Below are 16,353 nucleotides of genomic sequence, written 5' to 3' on the forward strand. Positions count from 1 at the left end.
AGATTTAAATCCCAGATGAACAGTGACTACCTCTGGATGATATGAAATCTAATACTTAAATTTTCTATGTTGCTATTTAACTATTCTAACTTGTCTACTACAAATAAAGGCTGAAATTTTTATTTTCATATTCCACTGAACTGGTTTCAACAGCAGAACACTCTCCTCATATGGTAAACCTTTCAAGTTCCACTAAGGAAGAATAATTTTCAAGTTCTCTGCCATCTTCCTATAGTCGTCAACATTTCCAGCTAGTCTGGTAAACTTGTTCTAAACAAAAGGATGTTAAACATGTGCTAATTTCATATACACCAACTTTTAGATCCTACAAATCAAATTCCTTAAAGATTTACCTTCATCATACATTTCTTCTATTAAATAGGCCTCTGCTCGATCTTTCAGAGCATTCACATTGTCAGGTTCCATCTGTAAAACTTCAGAACATACTCGAATAGCTTCAACAGGCTTCTCATCCTACAAATATATGTGAGTAAAGGATTTATGGTTGTTATTTATGTTATTATTATGTTATTCCATATATTAAGTTTTTAATTTCTGGGAACCAATCAACTGTTACCTTAGAAAAGCAGTGGCAAATCCTTTCTTTTGAACGAATCGTATATTCAGGAACACTTGGCTCTGTTTTCATGACAGATTCGTATTTGCTGGTTGCATCCGTGTATCTATGAATGAGCAAATCATGAGTAACAAGGAAATCCTATTTCCAGAGCTAAAGAAAGGAGCCTCTAGCCTTCACTACATTAATCAAGTCACCTGAATGAGCAGGTGCCTTCAAACACGGCTTTTACCTTACCACTCTACAGTGGCAAAGAAGGTAGCCCTGCCTGCAAAAGTCAGGAGATAAAGCACATGACCACAGACAATGTGGACGCACAAAGCATACCTGTGAATACCCAAGTGATGAATTTCTTTACAGAAAAATGCTCACGATTTTGAAACTGAGTAAAACACCTTGTTAATGTCTGACTTACACAGAGCATTTTCAGCAAAACAGAGATCACATTTTATTTCTTGGTCGCTACACACCTTCACAAAATAACAGAGCCCATTAGCTACATGCCATTTTATACAATGAATGTCAACATTCACAGCTAAGTGTAATGTAGTTCCTTGCAGAAGGAAACTGCTTAAATACCCAGCTTTCTAAGAAATATAAAAGCTATTTCAGCTTTTATAAAAAACTTGTGAAAAGTATTAGTCACGTTATACACTAAGTTACTTTCCTTAGTAATGGAAAACTAAAAGATATATTTTTATACCATTGTGGCACCTTATTCCCAAAATGCATTACAATCTTCACGTTTAAATGCTGATGTATTAAAACACAGACTTAAATATAACATTTAAAACAGAAGCTATCAATGACAAAATCGTAGCTGGGATATTGTTCTGTAGTTTTCCAAGATGGTCCAACAACTGTAGGACACTGTACTACGAAACCTCACTTTACTTTTTACAACTACATCTGAAACTATGATTATATACTCAAAATAAAAAGTTCAGTTTGAAAATAACTGCATTTCACTTAAAAAAAAAAAAAAGCTTCTGAGAAAGTGGAGTGAATGTACTTTCCCCAGTTCCTCCAACTAGGTACATTTAAATTAAAATACCCTACACAGTACATATTTGTAAAATTATGAGAAGACTCAGAAAGAGGAGAGAAGGTAGACCATTTGAGGATGGCACATTTACACTGAACTAATCCCAAATGCTGTGTTCTTTTTAATGCTGATATGCTTTTATGTTCTATGCATACAAATCATAAAGTTACATAGACGATAATACAAATCTAATATACTTGTTGATTCTACAGTGGGCACCTGTGTTGCTCTTTTTGACCTGTCTGAGCTGGTAGCTGTAGTTGGGGGGCTGGAAGCTTAGAGGTGGGGAGGAGAGGATTCTCACGTTCCCCATCAGTATCTTGGTGAGACCTGAACTCTTCAGCCTCTTCACACAAAACTGGATAAGAAGATAGTTATGCATTTTTAGAGTTAACTTCCAATTTGCATACTTTGCTTAGAATTTGGAGGAAATTTTTGGAAGATAATTGTCAAATTATTGGAAATTTGTTATAGTAATACTAGTATAACATTTTGTCATACAAAATTCATATTAACCTCTTACATCTGTTAGAAACATTGTTACACATAATTTGACTTGTGTTGATTTTGTTTCACAAACAATGGTAAAACTTGAAGAAGAAAAAAAAAAAACCACCTAGGGACCTTGGGACCTGAGGGAAATATAATATGATAAATTTTCTGGATTTTTTTTTTCTTCATATACCCAGACTTGGAGCTGAAGCAGCCAGCAACCCAGAAATGCCAATGCGTGCAGACAAATAAAACCAAAAACCCAGCAAGAGCCTGCTCTCCCAAGCCAAAAGACCTGGGAAGGGCAGCCTAGCAAGATAGAAAACTTTGACAGTAACAGCTCTATTCCAGCCAAACACCACAGAAAGAAAGTAAAGCCCCACCCCTACCAATGCCAGCAGGTCAAGTGGAGACCCTCGACTTCCTGCTGAGGCTGTGACAAGGTGTGCACACACTGTACCAAGGTGGTGTCAGAGAAGGCCAAGTACGGAGCCAGGAGTTTCATCCATGGCTAGAAACAGTCCCCAAAGCTCTCACCTGCTCCAAGTAGTAGTGAGAAGCCCCACACTTCAAGAATCAACAAAGGTCAAGTGGGAAACTTCTACCTCCCTGACAGGAACAACGCAACGCCCACCCCTGCTTCGCTGGAACAATGTCAGAAAAAAACAGCCAAAACAGAAGGTTTAAATTAAAAAAACAGTCTTACAAAATCAAAGTGTCCAGGTTTCAACTAAAAACCACTCGTCATACCAAGAAACCATAAGATCTCAAACTGAATGAGAAAAGACAATTTCAACTCCGAAAGGACAGAGATGTTAGAATTACCTGACACAGATCTTAAAGCAGCCATGGAAACAGCAGCAATGACACACATGCTTAAAGCAAATGAAAGCAACAGACAGCCTTGGCAAAGTAACAGAAGAGCTACAAGAATAACCAAATGGAATTTGCCTATTAGAACTGAAAAATAGAAAAACCCAAATAAAAAGTGCATTGAATGTGCTTCAACAGTAGACTGGAGGTGACAGAGAAAAGAATCAGTGAATTGGAACGATAAAAAATGACCAAATCTGATCAGAAAGAAAATGAGCTAAGAAAAATGAGGAGAGCCTCAGGGACCTGAGGGGCTATAACAGAACAGCTAACATTTACGTCAGTTGGAATCTAAGAGGGAAAGGAGAGAAGGCTGAAAAAGTACTTCAAGAAATAATAGCTGAAACTTCCCAAATTTGACAAGACGTAAACCTACATATTCTAGAAGCTACGTAAACTCCAAGTAGGATAAAAACAAAGATATCCAGGGGCGCCTGGGTGGCGCAGTCTTAGTTAAGCATCTGCCTTCGGCTCAGGGCGTGATCCCAGATCCCTGGGATCGAGCCCTGCATCGGGCTCCTCTGCTGGGAGCCTGCTTCTTCCTCTCTCACTCCCCCTGCTGTGTTCCCTCTCTGCTGGCTGTCTCTCTCTCTGCCAAATAAATAAAATCTTAAAAAAAAAAAAAAAAAAAAAAGATATCCACACCAAGATATATCACAAACTTCTGAATATTCAAGGCAAAGAAAAAAATCTTGAAAGCAGTCAGAGGAAAATGCCTTATTTTTAGGGAGAAGACCATTAGAATGACAATAGATTCCTCTTCAGAAACCATGGAGGTCACAAAGAAGCAGTATAATATTTTCAGGTGCTGTAACAAAAGGCCTAACCCAGCATCCTGTACCACAAGAAAATATATACTCTGTATACATCTCTGTCACTCTAGATACAACATTAGCTTTTAATAATCAATTTTTATGTCTACCTCCCACCCTAATCTAGAAGCTTAAGACCAAAAACCATGTCATATTCATTTCTGCACCCCTAATACATTGTCAGTGCCCAACACAGGAGATACTCAATACATATTTGGTGAAATATAAATATATCTGCTGGTAAGAATACTATGCAGTTACTATTATTTATATTCTGCCGCATTAAAAAAATGTACAGTTGTAGTAGTTTTGCCAAGGCCCAGTGCTTTCTAGGATATACTACCCTCAACGGCTAACGAGTAAAAGAGCAAGCAGTTCAACTGTTATTTTGTGCCCAGAAAAGACACATAAGGGAGGCTCTACAGTGCAAACAAGCAGACTCTTACCTGCCATCTCTGATGAGCTCTTCAGCTGACTCGATGAGCTTATTCAGTTTCTTTACTTGTTTATAGTGTGCGAAACACCTTTTATGATCCTGGTCAAGTTTAAGACATTCACGAACTTCACTGCTCGTATATTTAAAAAGAGGAAAATACTCCAAGTCAAAATAATCAATGAGTAGTTTTCCATACCAAATATAGAAATCACAATAAGAGGTATTTTTTGGTAACAATTAAAACAAACAGACCTAATAATTTACCATACACTTTTACATATGGCACTGTCGCACACACATGTATTAATTCAAATTAAAATGACTTAAGTAGGTTATACATAAAACACCCCACTTTGCTTCTACCAATATAATATCTCTATTTTCATAAGCATTGCTCATGAAAATAAACTATGTGGAAATAATAACTTAGGGATAACACAAAATATAAAAATGAAGAATGTAAAAACAGCTTTAACCACAGTTTTAACTTAAAATTGAAAAGAAAATGGAATTATTATCTTACTGCCAACAAGAAAAAGATGAGGAGATGTGCATGTCACTGGAACTGACCTGAGGGACAGTTCATGGTCTCCTAGTTGATAGTACAGTGTGCTAATTTTATAAAAAGCCTCAGTATTATCATTCTTCAATTTTGATGCAGCTTTTAAGTCACTTATCGCTTTCCTAGGTTCCCCTTCTTTTATGAAACATTCAGCTCGAAGTTCCCGTAGTTCTGCATCCCAAACACAAACCTTGAGAAACAAGAGAACTAGACTTTAAGAAACAGTAAACTATGCACACTCATGCTTCCCTCCCACATATTTTGCCTCCATATTTATCAACATGAAACCATCTCCAGGTAATGTGATTTCTTTTTTTTTTTTTTTTTTTTTAAGATTTTATTTATTTATGTGACAGAGAGACAGCCAGCGAGAGAGGGAACACAGCAGGGGGAGTGGGAAAGGAAGAAGCAGGCTCCTAGCGGAGGAGCCCGATGTGGGACTCGATCCCGGCACGCCGGGATCACGCCCTGAGCCGAAGGCAGATGCTTTAACAACTGCGCTACCCAGGTGCCCCAGGTAATGTGATTTCTATACCGTAAATAGTATTAAAAAGTCTGATACAATTTAGATGTGACAAAACAATTTCTCCAAGAATATCTTAAATAAAGTCTACTGGGGGAAGGAATATCCCAGATATACTAACGAGGCCCCTTTCCTACTTCCTTCAATTATATAATTTTAAAGCTTTGAAAATAAGAATACATGGCATTACTATTAAAAGGTTGTTCCCAGTGAAGCATATCTGATTTTGAAAAGAATATTCTGTAATCAGGTTTTTGTACTTAACAATTCTAATTTCTAGTCTCAAAAAATAAAATCTAGGTTCTGCATCTGCAAAATATTTCTGTTCTACTGATAACTAAATAGAATTCTCTTTTATTAATTGTTGTCTCTTTGAAATTAAATCCTTGTATCACAAAAAGAAAGAAAAGAAGAAAACCATGTGGGAAGGCTAATAAGGCTTTATCATTTCTACTTTATCAGAAAGTCGACAATGTTCATAAATGGACGAGTATTCTTTAAACTTAAGCCCAAAAGTCCACCAATAAAGCCTGTGGAAGTATCTTTTATGTATTTCTCAAAGTTGTTCTTTCTAAAGTCATGTCAATTTTTCACATGTATTAAGATATCAAAATCAACACTGTACATTAATTAAATATCTTGAATAATAAGCTAGGTCAAAATGGATAGTCTAACTACTGGAAGGTAAAAATTTTAACTTTGTATTTCCTTAATAAAGCATTAACAAAATACTGTAATAAAACATGAATTCCGCTAGACCACACCACAGGATTTCCTTTACAAAACCATCAAAGCAGCACGTACTCTACAGACATCCCAAGTTTATTGCCAAGATTAAGTGAAACTATACATGGAAGTGCTATGAAAACGATAAACAAACATGAATTATGATTGCCTCCAGTTGAATATTTTAGTAGACTTCTTTCTGAAACCATCTGTCATTCAGTCCTTCAGAGGCAAGAAAACGACAGACTTAGGTTTCCTATCTAGAACTCTGGATCTCGTCAACTCTTCATCGGCTGCTTCCCTAGAAACTTCTCATTCTCAACACTCCTCTTTGCCACAAACATTATTCTTCCTGTTCCTTCGACCAATTCTTTCATCTTTTATCCCATTATCTAAGCTCTAGAGTTCTCGCTCCCCAACACAAAAGGTAAAATCAAAGAAAAACAGCAAAGCAAGCAATACATAAAAATACGTGACTCCTCCTCCACAGAAGGTTCGGTACACTTACTGAAAACTTCAGTTCCAAATTTTGTTCTATATAAACATCATAGTTCACTTCAGAGCTAAAAGCCCAAAGACCAATCTGATTTTATCCTAAGTTTCTTGTAGTACATAACATGTCAAAGTGTATAAACATGCCGTATAGTAAAAAGCAGTAAGCGTCAGGCCTGCCAGCTGCAACATCCAAGAAACTTACCTCTAAAATCTTATCAAGGAAGGTTATAGCCGCAGTATAATCTGAGCTCTCGAAAGCATCGAGTGCTTGGGAACGCAAACGTTGCATTTCATCAGATTTCACAAGTTGCAACTGGGCTTCCTTTTCTTCATTTTCACTTGGGTTAGACTTGAGCTATAAGAATGAGAAATTAATGAGAAATTTTTAATCTCTTAAATCTCATACCCACAGTACACACCACGATCTGACCATTTTAAGTCCTTAAGTTCATGGGGGGGACAAAGTAAAGAGACACTGGCCAAACTGGCTTGTCCCAGGACTTGCCCGGGGGCAGACCAGCGGGAGGGTATCTTTACCTCCACACAGTAGAGAGGAGCACGCTGGAAGCTGGGGCAAAAGACCCGGGTCCCCAAACCTTACCAGGAAGCAAACACATTTAGAAATGTGAAAGGGCAGAGAAGAACGAAGTACGGAGAGCTCTCGCCTCACTCTTCGGTACAGCTCTGCAGAGTCATGTGAGTTTTGTGTATTCTGCCTTCTAGCTCTATTTCCTAAATATGTATTTTTAAGTATAAAATAATTTTACCAAAATAATGAAAAACAGGGAAACCGAAGCATGTTTTTTAGAGCTTACAGGATGAAAATTTGATACCAGAGAGGCTAAGGTGTAATGAGAAAGGAAGAATTTATGGGGAAAAATGAGAGAGTAATACCTTATGTTAAAAGACTTTAATAATAGAGTTTTAAGAGGTCTGCACATTTTCTCTTTTTAAATAACTTTATCAACGTATAATTCATACCATAAAATTCATCCATTTTGAATGTGCAATTCTGATTTTTAACATATTTAGCAAGTATGTACCCACTACCACAGTTTTAGACCATTTCTATCAACCATTTAAGATCCCTTGTGTTTGCTTATAGTTCATTCCTACACCGAGCCTGGCCTCAGGCGCAGCGACTCTTAACAACTTCTTCCTCCAAAGAAATCTTAAGCTTAATGGCTTAGAAAAACTGGGTGCTTACATTAAAAAGCTCTGACTTGGGCAAGGAGGGACTTTTTTCCTGGCAATTACAGTTTATATGTCGTAATTCCTGAAATCTAATATTCTTACTAAGATGGAAATTGTAGTTGATAGGTTCCAGTTTTGGGTGAGGTGCAGCCAATGGTAGATTTCTAGAAATGTCTCTCCTCCAACTGACCAATCATACTGCTCCCCCTTTTAGCTAAAAAACACCCCCACCACGAGCTACCTGGTAGTAAACACTCCAAATGAGAAACCTCAAGGACACTATTTCTGAGCAGAGGATCTCTATTTCTCCATTTTGTTTTTAGGGTACTTTAGGTATTGTTTTGTCTGTTTAACCGTTGGCTTTTGACGGAATGGATAGGACTCCAAGTATCCATAGGTAACTAGGAATTAACAACCTCAGCTTGCTCTGAAGAGGACTGTCCCTGCATGAATGAATTACTCAGTTGACGGGAGTTGCTGTAAGGCCGTGGCCTGCTAATCTAGGACTGTTTTATCAGCCTCAGGCTGGTCTTGAACACTTCTGGCAGACCACACTGGAAGAAGGATAAATGTGTATGTCACTTTGCTCCGGGTAAAAGTAATTTACTGATTAACTTGTTTCCTATATGCACACTACTGCTCCTTTCTGAACAGACTACATTAGAATGTATTAGAGACTGCCTCCTCTGGATGGAATTTGCATCTTTTTTCCTCAAACTTTAGAGTCTAATCTCTAGCACATGATTTCTCTTGTTGGAAGGTGAGAGCAGGGAAAGCCCTAAAGTTTGAGGCTGAGGATGGAGGGCTCAACCTCGCTCAGTGCTCAGACAATGGGAATGGGAAAGATGGAGTGAGGTCAGGTCCTCTGGAGGATAGAGGGAGCTAGGAGGAGAGGGAGGGAATTCTTGCAAGGATGTAAGAAGGGAGCCTGAAAAACAAACTAAGGATTTACAACCCTGAGGAGTGTCAAAGTTAAGTGAGATGAACGTGTGCACTCTCACCACAGGTTGGGGGCCCCACCCAGGGTGCGCACATGCACAGACTGGACCCTGCTAGCATTTCCCTCCCTCCTTTTTTCCTGTTTCTTCGTAATCCTTCTCTTCTTTAGTGTTTCATATTTCTGACCCTCTCAGATAAACCTCTACCTATGACAATATTTTATTTCTTATTTCTTACCATTTACTGTGATCACTGAACTTCTGGATAAAAACCCATAATAGCTATGGGATGGGAGTTTGTTAAAAGGGGTGAACTGCTCTCTAATCTAAATACACCCCTATTTCTGGGGCTTCAAATGAAAACAATGGGTCGAAAACTGTGGTGGGCAGACTTCTACGACGGCCCCAGAAGACCCCCACCTCCTGGAATTCATACGTTCGTGTGACCCCCTCCCCTAGAGTTCAGGATGGAGCTGGTAATTCCTTTTAACACACAGAATATGACAGAGGTGACAGGATGTCACTTCCTCAGGTACAAAACACTGTGACTGCCATCTGGCTAGCACTCATTCTCTCTTGCTGGCAATCTCTTATCTTCTCACCTGCTCACTCTGACGAAGCAAGATGCCAGGCTGTGAGATGCTTTATAGAGAGACCCACAAAAGAAAGAACAAAGGGAAGGCTCTACCCCACACTCAGAAAAAACAGACGCCTCAAGTCTAACAGCTCAAGAGGAATTAAATCCTGCCAACAATGAAATGAGTTTGGAAGCAGTTCTTTCACCAGCCTAATCTCCAGATAATACTGCAAGCTTACTTGACACCTTGACTGTGGCCTAAGAGAGACCCCGAAGCAGAGGACCCACCTAAGCCCGCCCCGATTCCCGACCCCATGAACTGTGTGTTGCTTTAAGCTGCTAACTTTGAGTAATTTGTTAAGCAGCAATAGATAACTAGTACAGTAGTTTTACCACTTTTCAATGGCCGGATTGTGAATATTGTCAAACAGATTTTATATTATTAATGTTTTAAAATAAAGTCTAAATGGGAAAACAAAAAAACCTAAGCCCAAACCTTGACTTTATCACTTATTATCTTTATATTATATATATATTTTCTTCACCAAAAAAAAAGGGGGGATAATGATGTGGGAAACAAAGGCAAAAGAAAAAATTAAATTTCCTTACTACTTATAGCCCCCTGACAAGTCCCTGAAACAGGCAGAGTGACCTTCCTCTAGGAACTCGGCTACCTCAATGTTAATACTTTGCTAAGGGCAAAAGGCAATCTTAGCCCAACCCCAGGATCCTGTGAGCCTACTTTAACATATAAAAATTCTTTTGGAAACTTCCTTCATCTCTACCTGAACCCCTCTTCCTACCAAGATACATGTTAGCAATCATCCTCCAAGCATACGGCCCACTGATACATACCTGAAGGGTCTCATGACTAAGGTTTTATTAGACAGTAATAAATAACCTTTTCCTAACAACGGCCAGCTCCCTCAAGGTCCTGGAAACCTTGTTTCCAAAACACCTTGGAGGTTTCTACTGTCCCTAAACTCCCTCCCAACCTCAAAGTATATAATCAGTCACCCATCACAACCCCAGTGCAGCTCTTTCTGCCCATGGGTCCTGTGGCCATGCTTTAACAATTACCACCTTTTTTGGACCAAAGATGTTTCAAGAATTCTTTCTTGGCCATTGGCTCCGAACCCCAACATTTCCTACATCAATAATGCTTACACCTTGAGGAACAGTCTTTGAGAATCTAAAAAGATTTTTCACGCAACACATGGCAAGTACTCCAAAAAATGCTAATAAAAATTCCAAGCTCCTTTTTTGAACTTTCTAGAGTATATAAATTGACAATGAGGACAGAATGCAATACTTCAAACGGCTATTCAATTTATTTCCCATTGCATTACATATTAGCCGACTTAAACTGGGTGCCCTCTATGAAAGTGAGCATAATTAAAGTCCCAGAATAACACCTGGGTGGCTCAGTTGGTTGAGCATCTAACTCTAACATTAGTTTTGGCTCAGGTATGACCTCAAGGTCATGAGATGAAGCCCCTCCTCAGGCTCTGTGCTCAGTGAGGAGTCCACTTATCCCTCTTCCTCTGTTCCTCCACACCCCCACCTCTCCCTCAAATAAATAAAATCTTTTTAAAAAGTCCCAGAATAATAAAACCTTAATTTGACTCAAGGTCAAAATAAAATTAGATTCCGGCATAAAATACATTCACCAAACTGTTTTTGCTCAAGAAATTAATTTTTCCAACCCTATTAAATTTAATTATGGTTTTAAGAGGTAAGTAGCACAAATTTACATTTTTCATTTGATACTAATTGATAACATAGAAAAATATGTAATATTTGAGGTATACTGCAACATTCCCCAGTGACTTCTAAAATTTGCCTTCACAAATTCTTTCTGCAGTCTTTGTTAAGGGAACTGTACAAAAATAATACCAACTAATTTGAATGTCAATACAAAGTAAGACCCAATTTTTGAAAAGCAACTGTATCCAAGTCAAGGGGTGGATGATTGAGTTAAAGTGTTCTAAGGTACTTATAATTTTCTAGTGGAAGCTAAAGATAGTGAGTACGTGTAAACCTTATTAAGCATGCATGTTGAAATTCCTGAGTAATGACTAAGAGAAAAAGACACAATATGTATAACAATATAGAAAGAACAGAATAAGGAAGAAAAATCTAAATCAATTGCAGGAGGGAAGGAAGAGAAGGGTGGACTGACAGGAAAGGAACACTTGGATAAACAGAATCTAATAGAAATAGACACAAAAGATGTCAAGTTGCATTTCTTATACCAACCAAGCCAGCAAAAACTACACTGCTCATACCAAGTGCTGTTGAAGATACGGGGCACATGGAACCCTCTTACACTGCTGGTGGGAATATACATTTGGATAACCACGTAACAGGACAGTGCTTAACTGTCTGGCCAGGTTAAAAAAGGTATATACCCTATAGCAGCAATTAGAGTGTGATCCAGGGACCCGTGGGAATCCTTACTACCCTCTCAGAGGTCCGTGGGGACAAAAGTATATATGGATCAAAGACAACGCATTCAAAGTGCAGGATAAACCAATGGATTTCATTATGATAGAGTACTAAAAGTTCACCCGTAAGATTTCCGAGTCCACACTGCAACTAACCAAGAACAACTACCGGAGTTCGGTACAACATCAAAGAATATCCGCAACTATATAAAATGAATATTAAAACATTCTTCCTTTTCCAACCACTTAAATGTGTGACAGCCACATTTTCTTCAGTATTACTTCAACCAAAATATAAATCAGATCTGGGAACCTGATTGTGTTCAAGTAAGCCAGATATTAAAGAGATTTACAAAATGTAAAAAATACCCTTTATTATTAAATTTTTTGTTGTTTTTGAAAATATAATTAAGTTGCTGCAAAAAAATCTATATTAACATAGAACGGGTTTGTTACTTTTAAATTAGTAAATATTTTTTAATTCCTAAAAATTAACTTCTAATACTGTAAATACTGATATAAACAAAAGCTCTTTGGAGTCCTCAATATTTAACAGTATAATGGGATCCTGAGACCAATCCTGAGAATCTCTGCTCTAAAGGGACTCAGCATCACAGGGAAAATAAGCAAGAATGTCACTGAACCTGGCAGTGTATAAACTCAAATATTTGTTGAATTCATAAATAAAACCTACCAGAAATGAAACATGAAAATGTGAGGCTAGAGCTAATTTCTCACAATCGTAACACACAAAAAAGATATCCTCAAGATTCCAGAACTCTCTCATTCCCTCAGTTTTACTCAAGCCAACATCCTTAAGTCCCATCCCTCCAAGCTCCCTTAACTATTCCACACAAAGGTAGTCCTCGCTTCCTCTAAATGTTTAAATCACTTAAGAAACTCCTAACAAGGAAGTAATCTAAGAAATCATCTTGCCCAACCAACTCCCACTTTGTAAATGAAAATACTGAGTCTCACAAATGGTAACTTGCCCAACATTACACAGCTAATCAGGAGAAAAGTGGGGTGGGTCTCCCAACTTGTAGTCACGTGTCAATCTTATCTTGTTATCTAGACAAGCTTATATTCACTTCTTATAAATATCTCTGTGCTATCAACTTTTCACATATTTAGGGCTTATTTCTTCCAACTAAAGGGTAAACTGCTAAAGAACAGGATATATGTCTTAATGCCTACACTGCATGCCTATTTTTCTTTTTCATTTAATACTGTTACCTATGAGCTACGTTGTACTGTCTCTAATATTAGATAAAGAAATCAAATGATTATATAACTTGCCAGGAGTCTTGCTTTGGATGATGGTAATGATGAAGATCGATCATGACAGAAGAAAACATTTAGGGGCGCCTGGGGGGCTCAGCCGTTAAGTGTCTGCCTTCAGCTCAGGTCATGATCCCAGGGTCCTGGGATTGAGACCCGCATTGGGCTCCCTGCTTGGCAGGAAGTCTGCTTCTCCCTCTCCCACTCTCCTTGCTTGTGTTCCCTCTCTCGCTGCCTCTCTCTGTCAAATAAATAAATAAAATATTTTTTAAAAAAAAAGAAAACATTTACTAAGAGCTTTCTACATTTCAGGCACTATTCTAAACCAAACCAAAAAACCTAAAGGACATTTCAGATTGTCTCCCTTTTACACACAGGAGGAATCTGTGGCTCAAAGTCACTTCCAGAGCCTACATTCCTAACTATTCCCTCTTCTGTGTACAATGACGCCAAACATGTAAGCTGCCTAACTGACATCTCCAACAGGACATCTTAACAGCACCTCAATAACAAGGCTAACACAGAATTCCACACCCCATTTCCATCCCACTGCCACCATCACCATGCCATCCTGTTCAAACAATGGCTCCTCTTATTATTTAGAACAAAGCCTAGGGTCATGCTAGATTCTTCTTTATGTCATTATGAGTCTGGCTCTGTTTTCCTGCTGATAACTTTTAAGCCTCATTCCTCCCTCTTCCCCTTTTGCCTCACATCTGACCAAAGTGACAAAGCATAATTCAGTTTCTCTCAAAGTGGAATGAGTCCTAAAATTGATAGAGTCTTACCATCGGGCCCTCGACGTGACTGCATGTGCACAAAAATGGTCTAGCACACTTCAGTCGAGTTGCTAACACTGTTGGTACCATACAGACTGAGTTTAACTACCATTTAAAGTCCCCGAGAAGCTAATGTATGACAAAGGCAATGAACAGAGCAGTGTGATAATAAAGATGTATATCTAAGTCTCAAATGGCTCTTTTATAAGCACAAAGTAAAAATAAGTTAATAAGAAGGCATTATTTAACTAGCAGCATCTATTCTTTTAATAGGACATAAAGCAATAACATGTCTTACAACTGATGGCTCCTTATATTTGATGAATTATGGCATATGATCCAGTATTACATCTGATTCAAAGAAAACTAGAGCAACTGTACTGAGTTGTAGGACAGACTCCTATCTTTATATTAAATTACAACCAAATTTATTTCATGCCTTTAAAAAGTACTACTCCCTTTTCTTCCTAGCTCATAACAGGTATTTTTTTAAACTGTTTATTTCTGATTTAATTATCTTGAGACAATACAAGTATCCTTTCTGTACTAAAAGGTTAAAGATGGAAAAAACAATGCCAAAAGTTATATCGATGCATATAGCTGATTTACGTTAGTCTGATTTGTTTGCAATTAACACACTACCAACAAAGAGTTTATTTAAAAATCTTAACAGAGGTTTATACTTATTTTAAAAAAAACTGCAATTGGCCCTGATATTTAGCTAGTAATATGGCTGCTCACCACAATCAAAATGTAAGTTGCTAGCCTTGTCAAAATAAAAAATACTGAAATATGAAATAAACATTTAAACTGACCATTACCTTCACTGTATTAGGATCTTATAGAACACTGCCTCGATCTAAATACTTTTCACTTAAAACCAAAGCATGGATAGAAAAGATAAATAAGGAAAAGATAAATAAAATAATGAACACCAAAAACAGAGGAGTTTAAACTACATTTACTGTATCTTGGAGTTGATAAGAAGGAAGAATTCACAGACTGCAAATTACAAAATAAAATGAGTTGCTGACAATCAGGATTTTTATAATAAGGGAGCCAATGATCATTTCAATGGCAGAAAAAACATTTGACAAAGTACAACATCCATTCATGATAAAAACCCTCGACAAAGTAGGTTTAGAGGGAACATACCTCAACATAATAAAGGCCACATATGAAGAACCCACAGCAAACATCATCCTCAATGAGGAAAAACTGAGAGCCTCTCTCTAAGGTCAGGAACAAGGTAAGGATGTCCGCTCTCACCACTTCTACTCAACATAGCACTGGAAATCCTAGCCACAGCTATCAGACAACAAAAAGAAGGAAAAGGCATCCAAATCAGTAAGGAAGAAGTAAAACTTTCACTATTTGCAGATGACATGATACTATACGCAGAACACCAAAGACTCCACCGAAAAACCGCTAGACTGATAAACAAACTCAGTAGTCACAGGATACAAAACCCATCTACAGAAATCTGCTGTGTTTCCATACACCAATACTGAAGCAGCAGAAAGAGAAATTAAGAAAACAATCCCATTTACAGTTGCACCCAAAATAGTAAGATACCCAGGAATAAACCTAACCAAAGAAGTCAAAGACCTGTACTCTGAAAACTAGAAAACAGTTCTTTCTGATGAAAGAAACTGAAGACGACACAAAGAAATGGAAAGACATTCTGTGCTCACGGATTGGAAGAACAAATACTGTTAAATGTCTACACTATCCAAAGCAATCTACACATTTAATGCAATCCCTCCCAAAATACCAACAGTGTCATTTCACAGAGCTAGAACAAACTACCCCAATATCTGTATGGAGCCACAGAAAACCACGAAGAGCCAAAGCAATCCTGAAAAAGAAACGCAAAGCTGGAGACATCACAATTCCAGACTTCGAGTTATATTACAAAGCTGCAGTGATCAAACCAGTATGGTACTGGCACAAACACCAGACACATAGATCAAGGGAGCAGAATACAAAATCCAGAAATACACCCACAGTCATATGGTCAGTTAATCTTTGACAAAGCCGAAAGAAGGTCCAATGGGAAAGAGACAGTCTTTTCAACAAATGGTATTGAGAAAACTGGAGAGCCACATGCAAAGAATGAAACCGGACCACTTTCCTACACCATACACAAAAATAAATTCAAAATGGATTAAAGACCTAAATGTGAGATCTGAAACCATAAAGGTCCTTGAAGACAGCGCAGGCAGTAATTTCTCAGACGTTGGCTATAGCAACTTTTTTCTAGATATGCTTTCTGAGGCAAGGGAAATAAAAGCAAAAATAAACTATTGGAAGTACATCAAAATAAAAAGCTTTTTCCCTTGTGGTGATGAACACAGGGTGATGTATGGAAGTGCTGAATTACTATATTGTACACGTGAAACTAATTTAGCACTGTATGTTAACTAACTGAAATTAAAACAAACTTTAGGGGGTGCCTGGGTGGCTCAGTTGTTAAGCATCTGCCTTCGGCTCAGGTCATGATCCCAGGGTCCTAGGACTGAGCCCCGCACCGGGCTCCCTGCTCAGTCGGAAACCTGATTCTCCCTCTCCCACTCCCCCTGCTTGTGTTCCCCAT

General features: G+C 38.0%; 1 protein-coding gene across 1 annotated transcript in view; it reads right to left on the reverse strand.

Moving 5' to 3' along the window:
- Positions 1 to 16,353, reverse strand: part of DNAJC3 (DnaJ heat shock protein family (Hsp40) member C3) — a 74,342-nt gene that overhangs the window by 19,018 nt on the left and 38,971 nt on the right. Inside the window, exons 5-9 of the mRNA XM_045811091.2 lie at positions 6,744 to 6,896; positions 4,806 to 4,987; positions 4,246 to 4,365; positions 578 to 683; positions 354 to 474 (exon numbers count right to left, since the gene is read on the reverse strand). Coding sequence (XP_045667047.1) covers positions 354 to 474; positions 578 to 683; positions 4,246 to 4,365; positions 4,806 to 4,987; positions 6,744 to 6,896 — 682 coding nt within the window. The remainder of the gene's footprint in view (positions 1 to 353; positions 475 to 577; positions 684 to 4,245; positions 4,366 to 4,805; positions 4,988 to 6,743; positions 6,897 to 16,353) is intronic.

This window comes from Ursus americanus, chromosome 10 (genome assembly GCF_024610735.1).
Source record: "Ursus americanus isolate L20-20 chromosome 10, mUrsAme1.1.p, whole genome shotgun sequence".
NCBI classification, from domain to species: Eukaryota; Metazoa; Chordata; class Mammalia; order Carnivora; family Ursidae; genus Ursus; species Ursus americanus.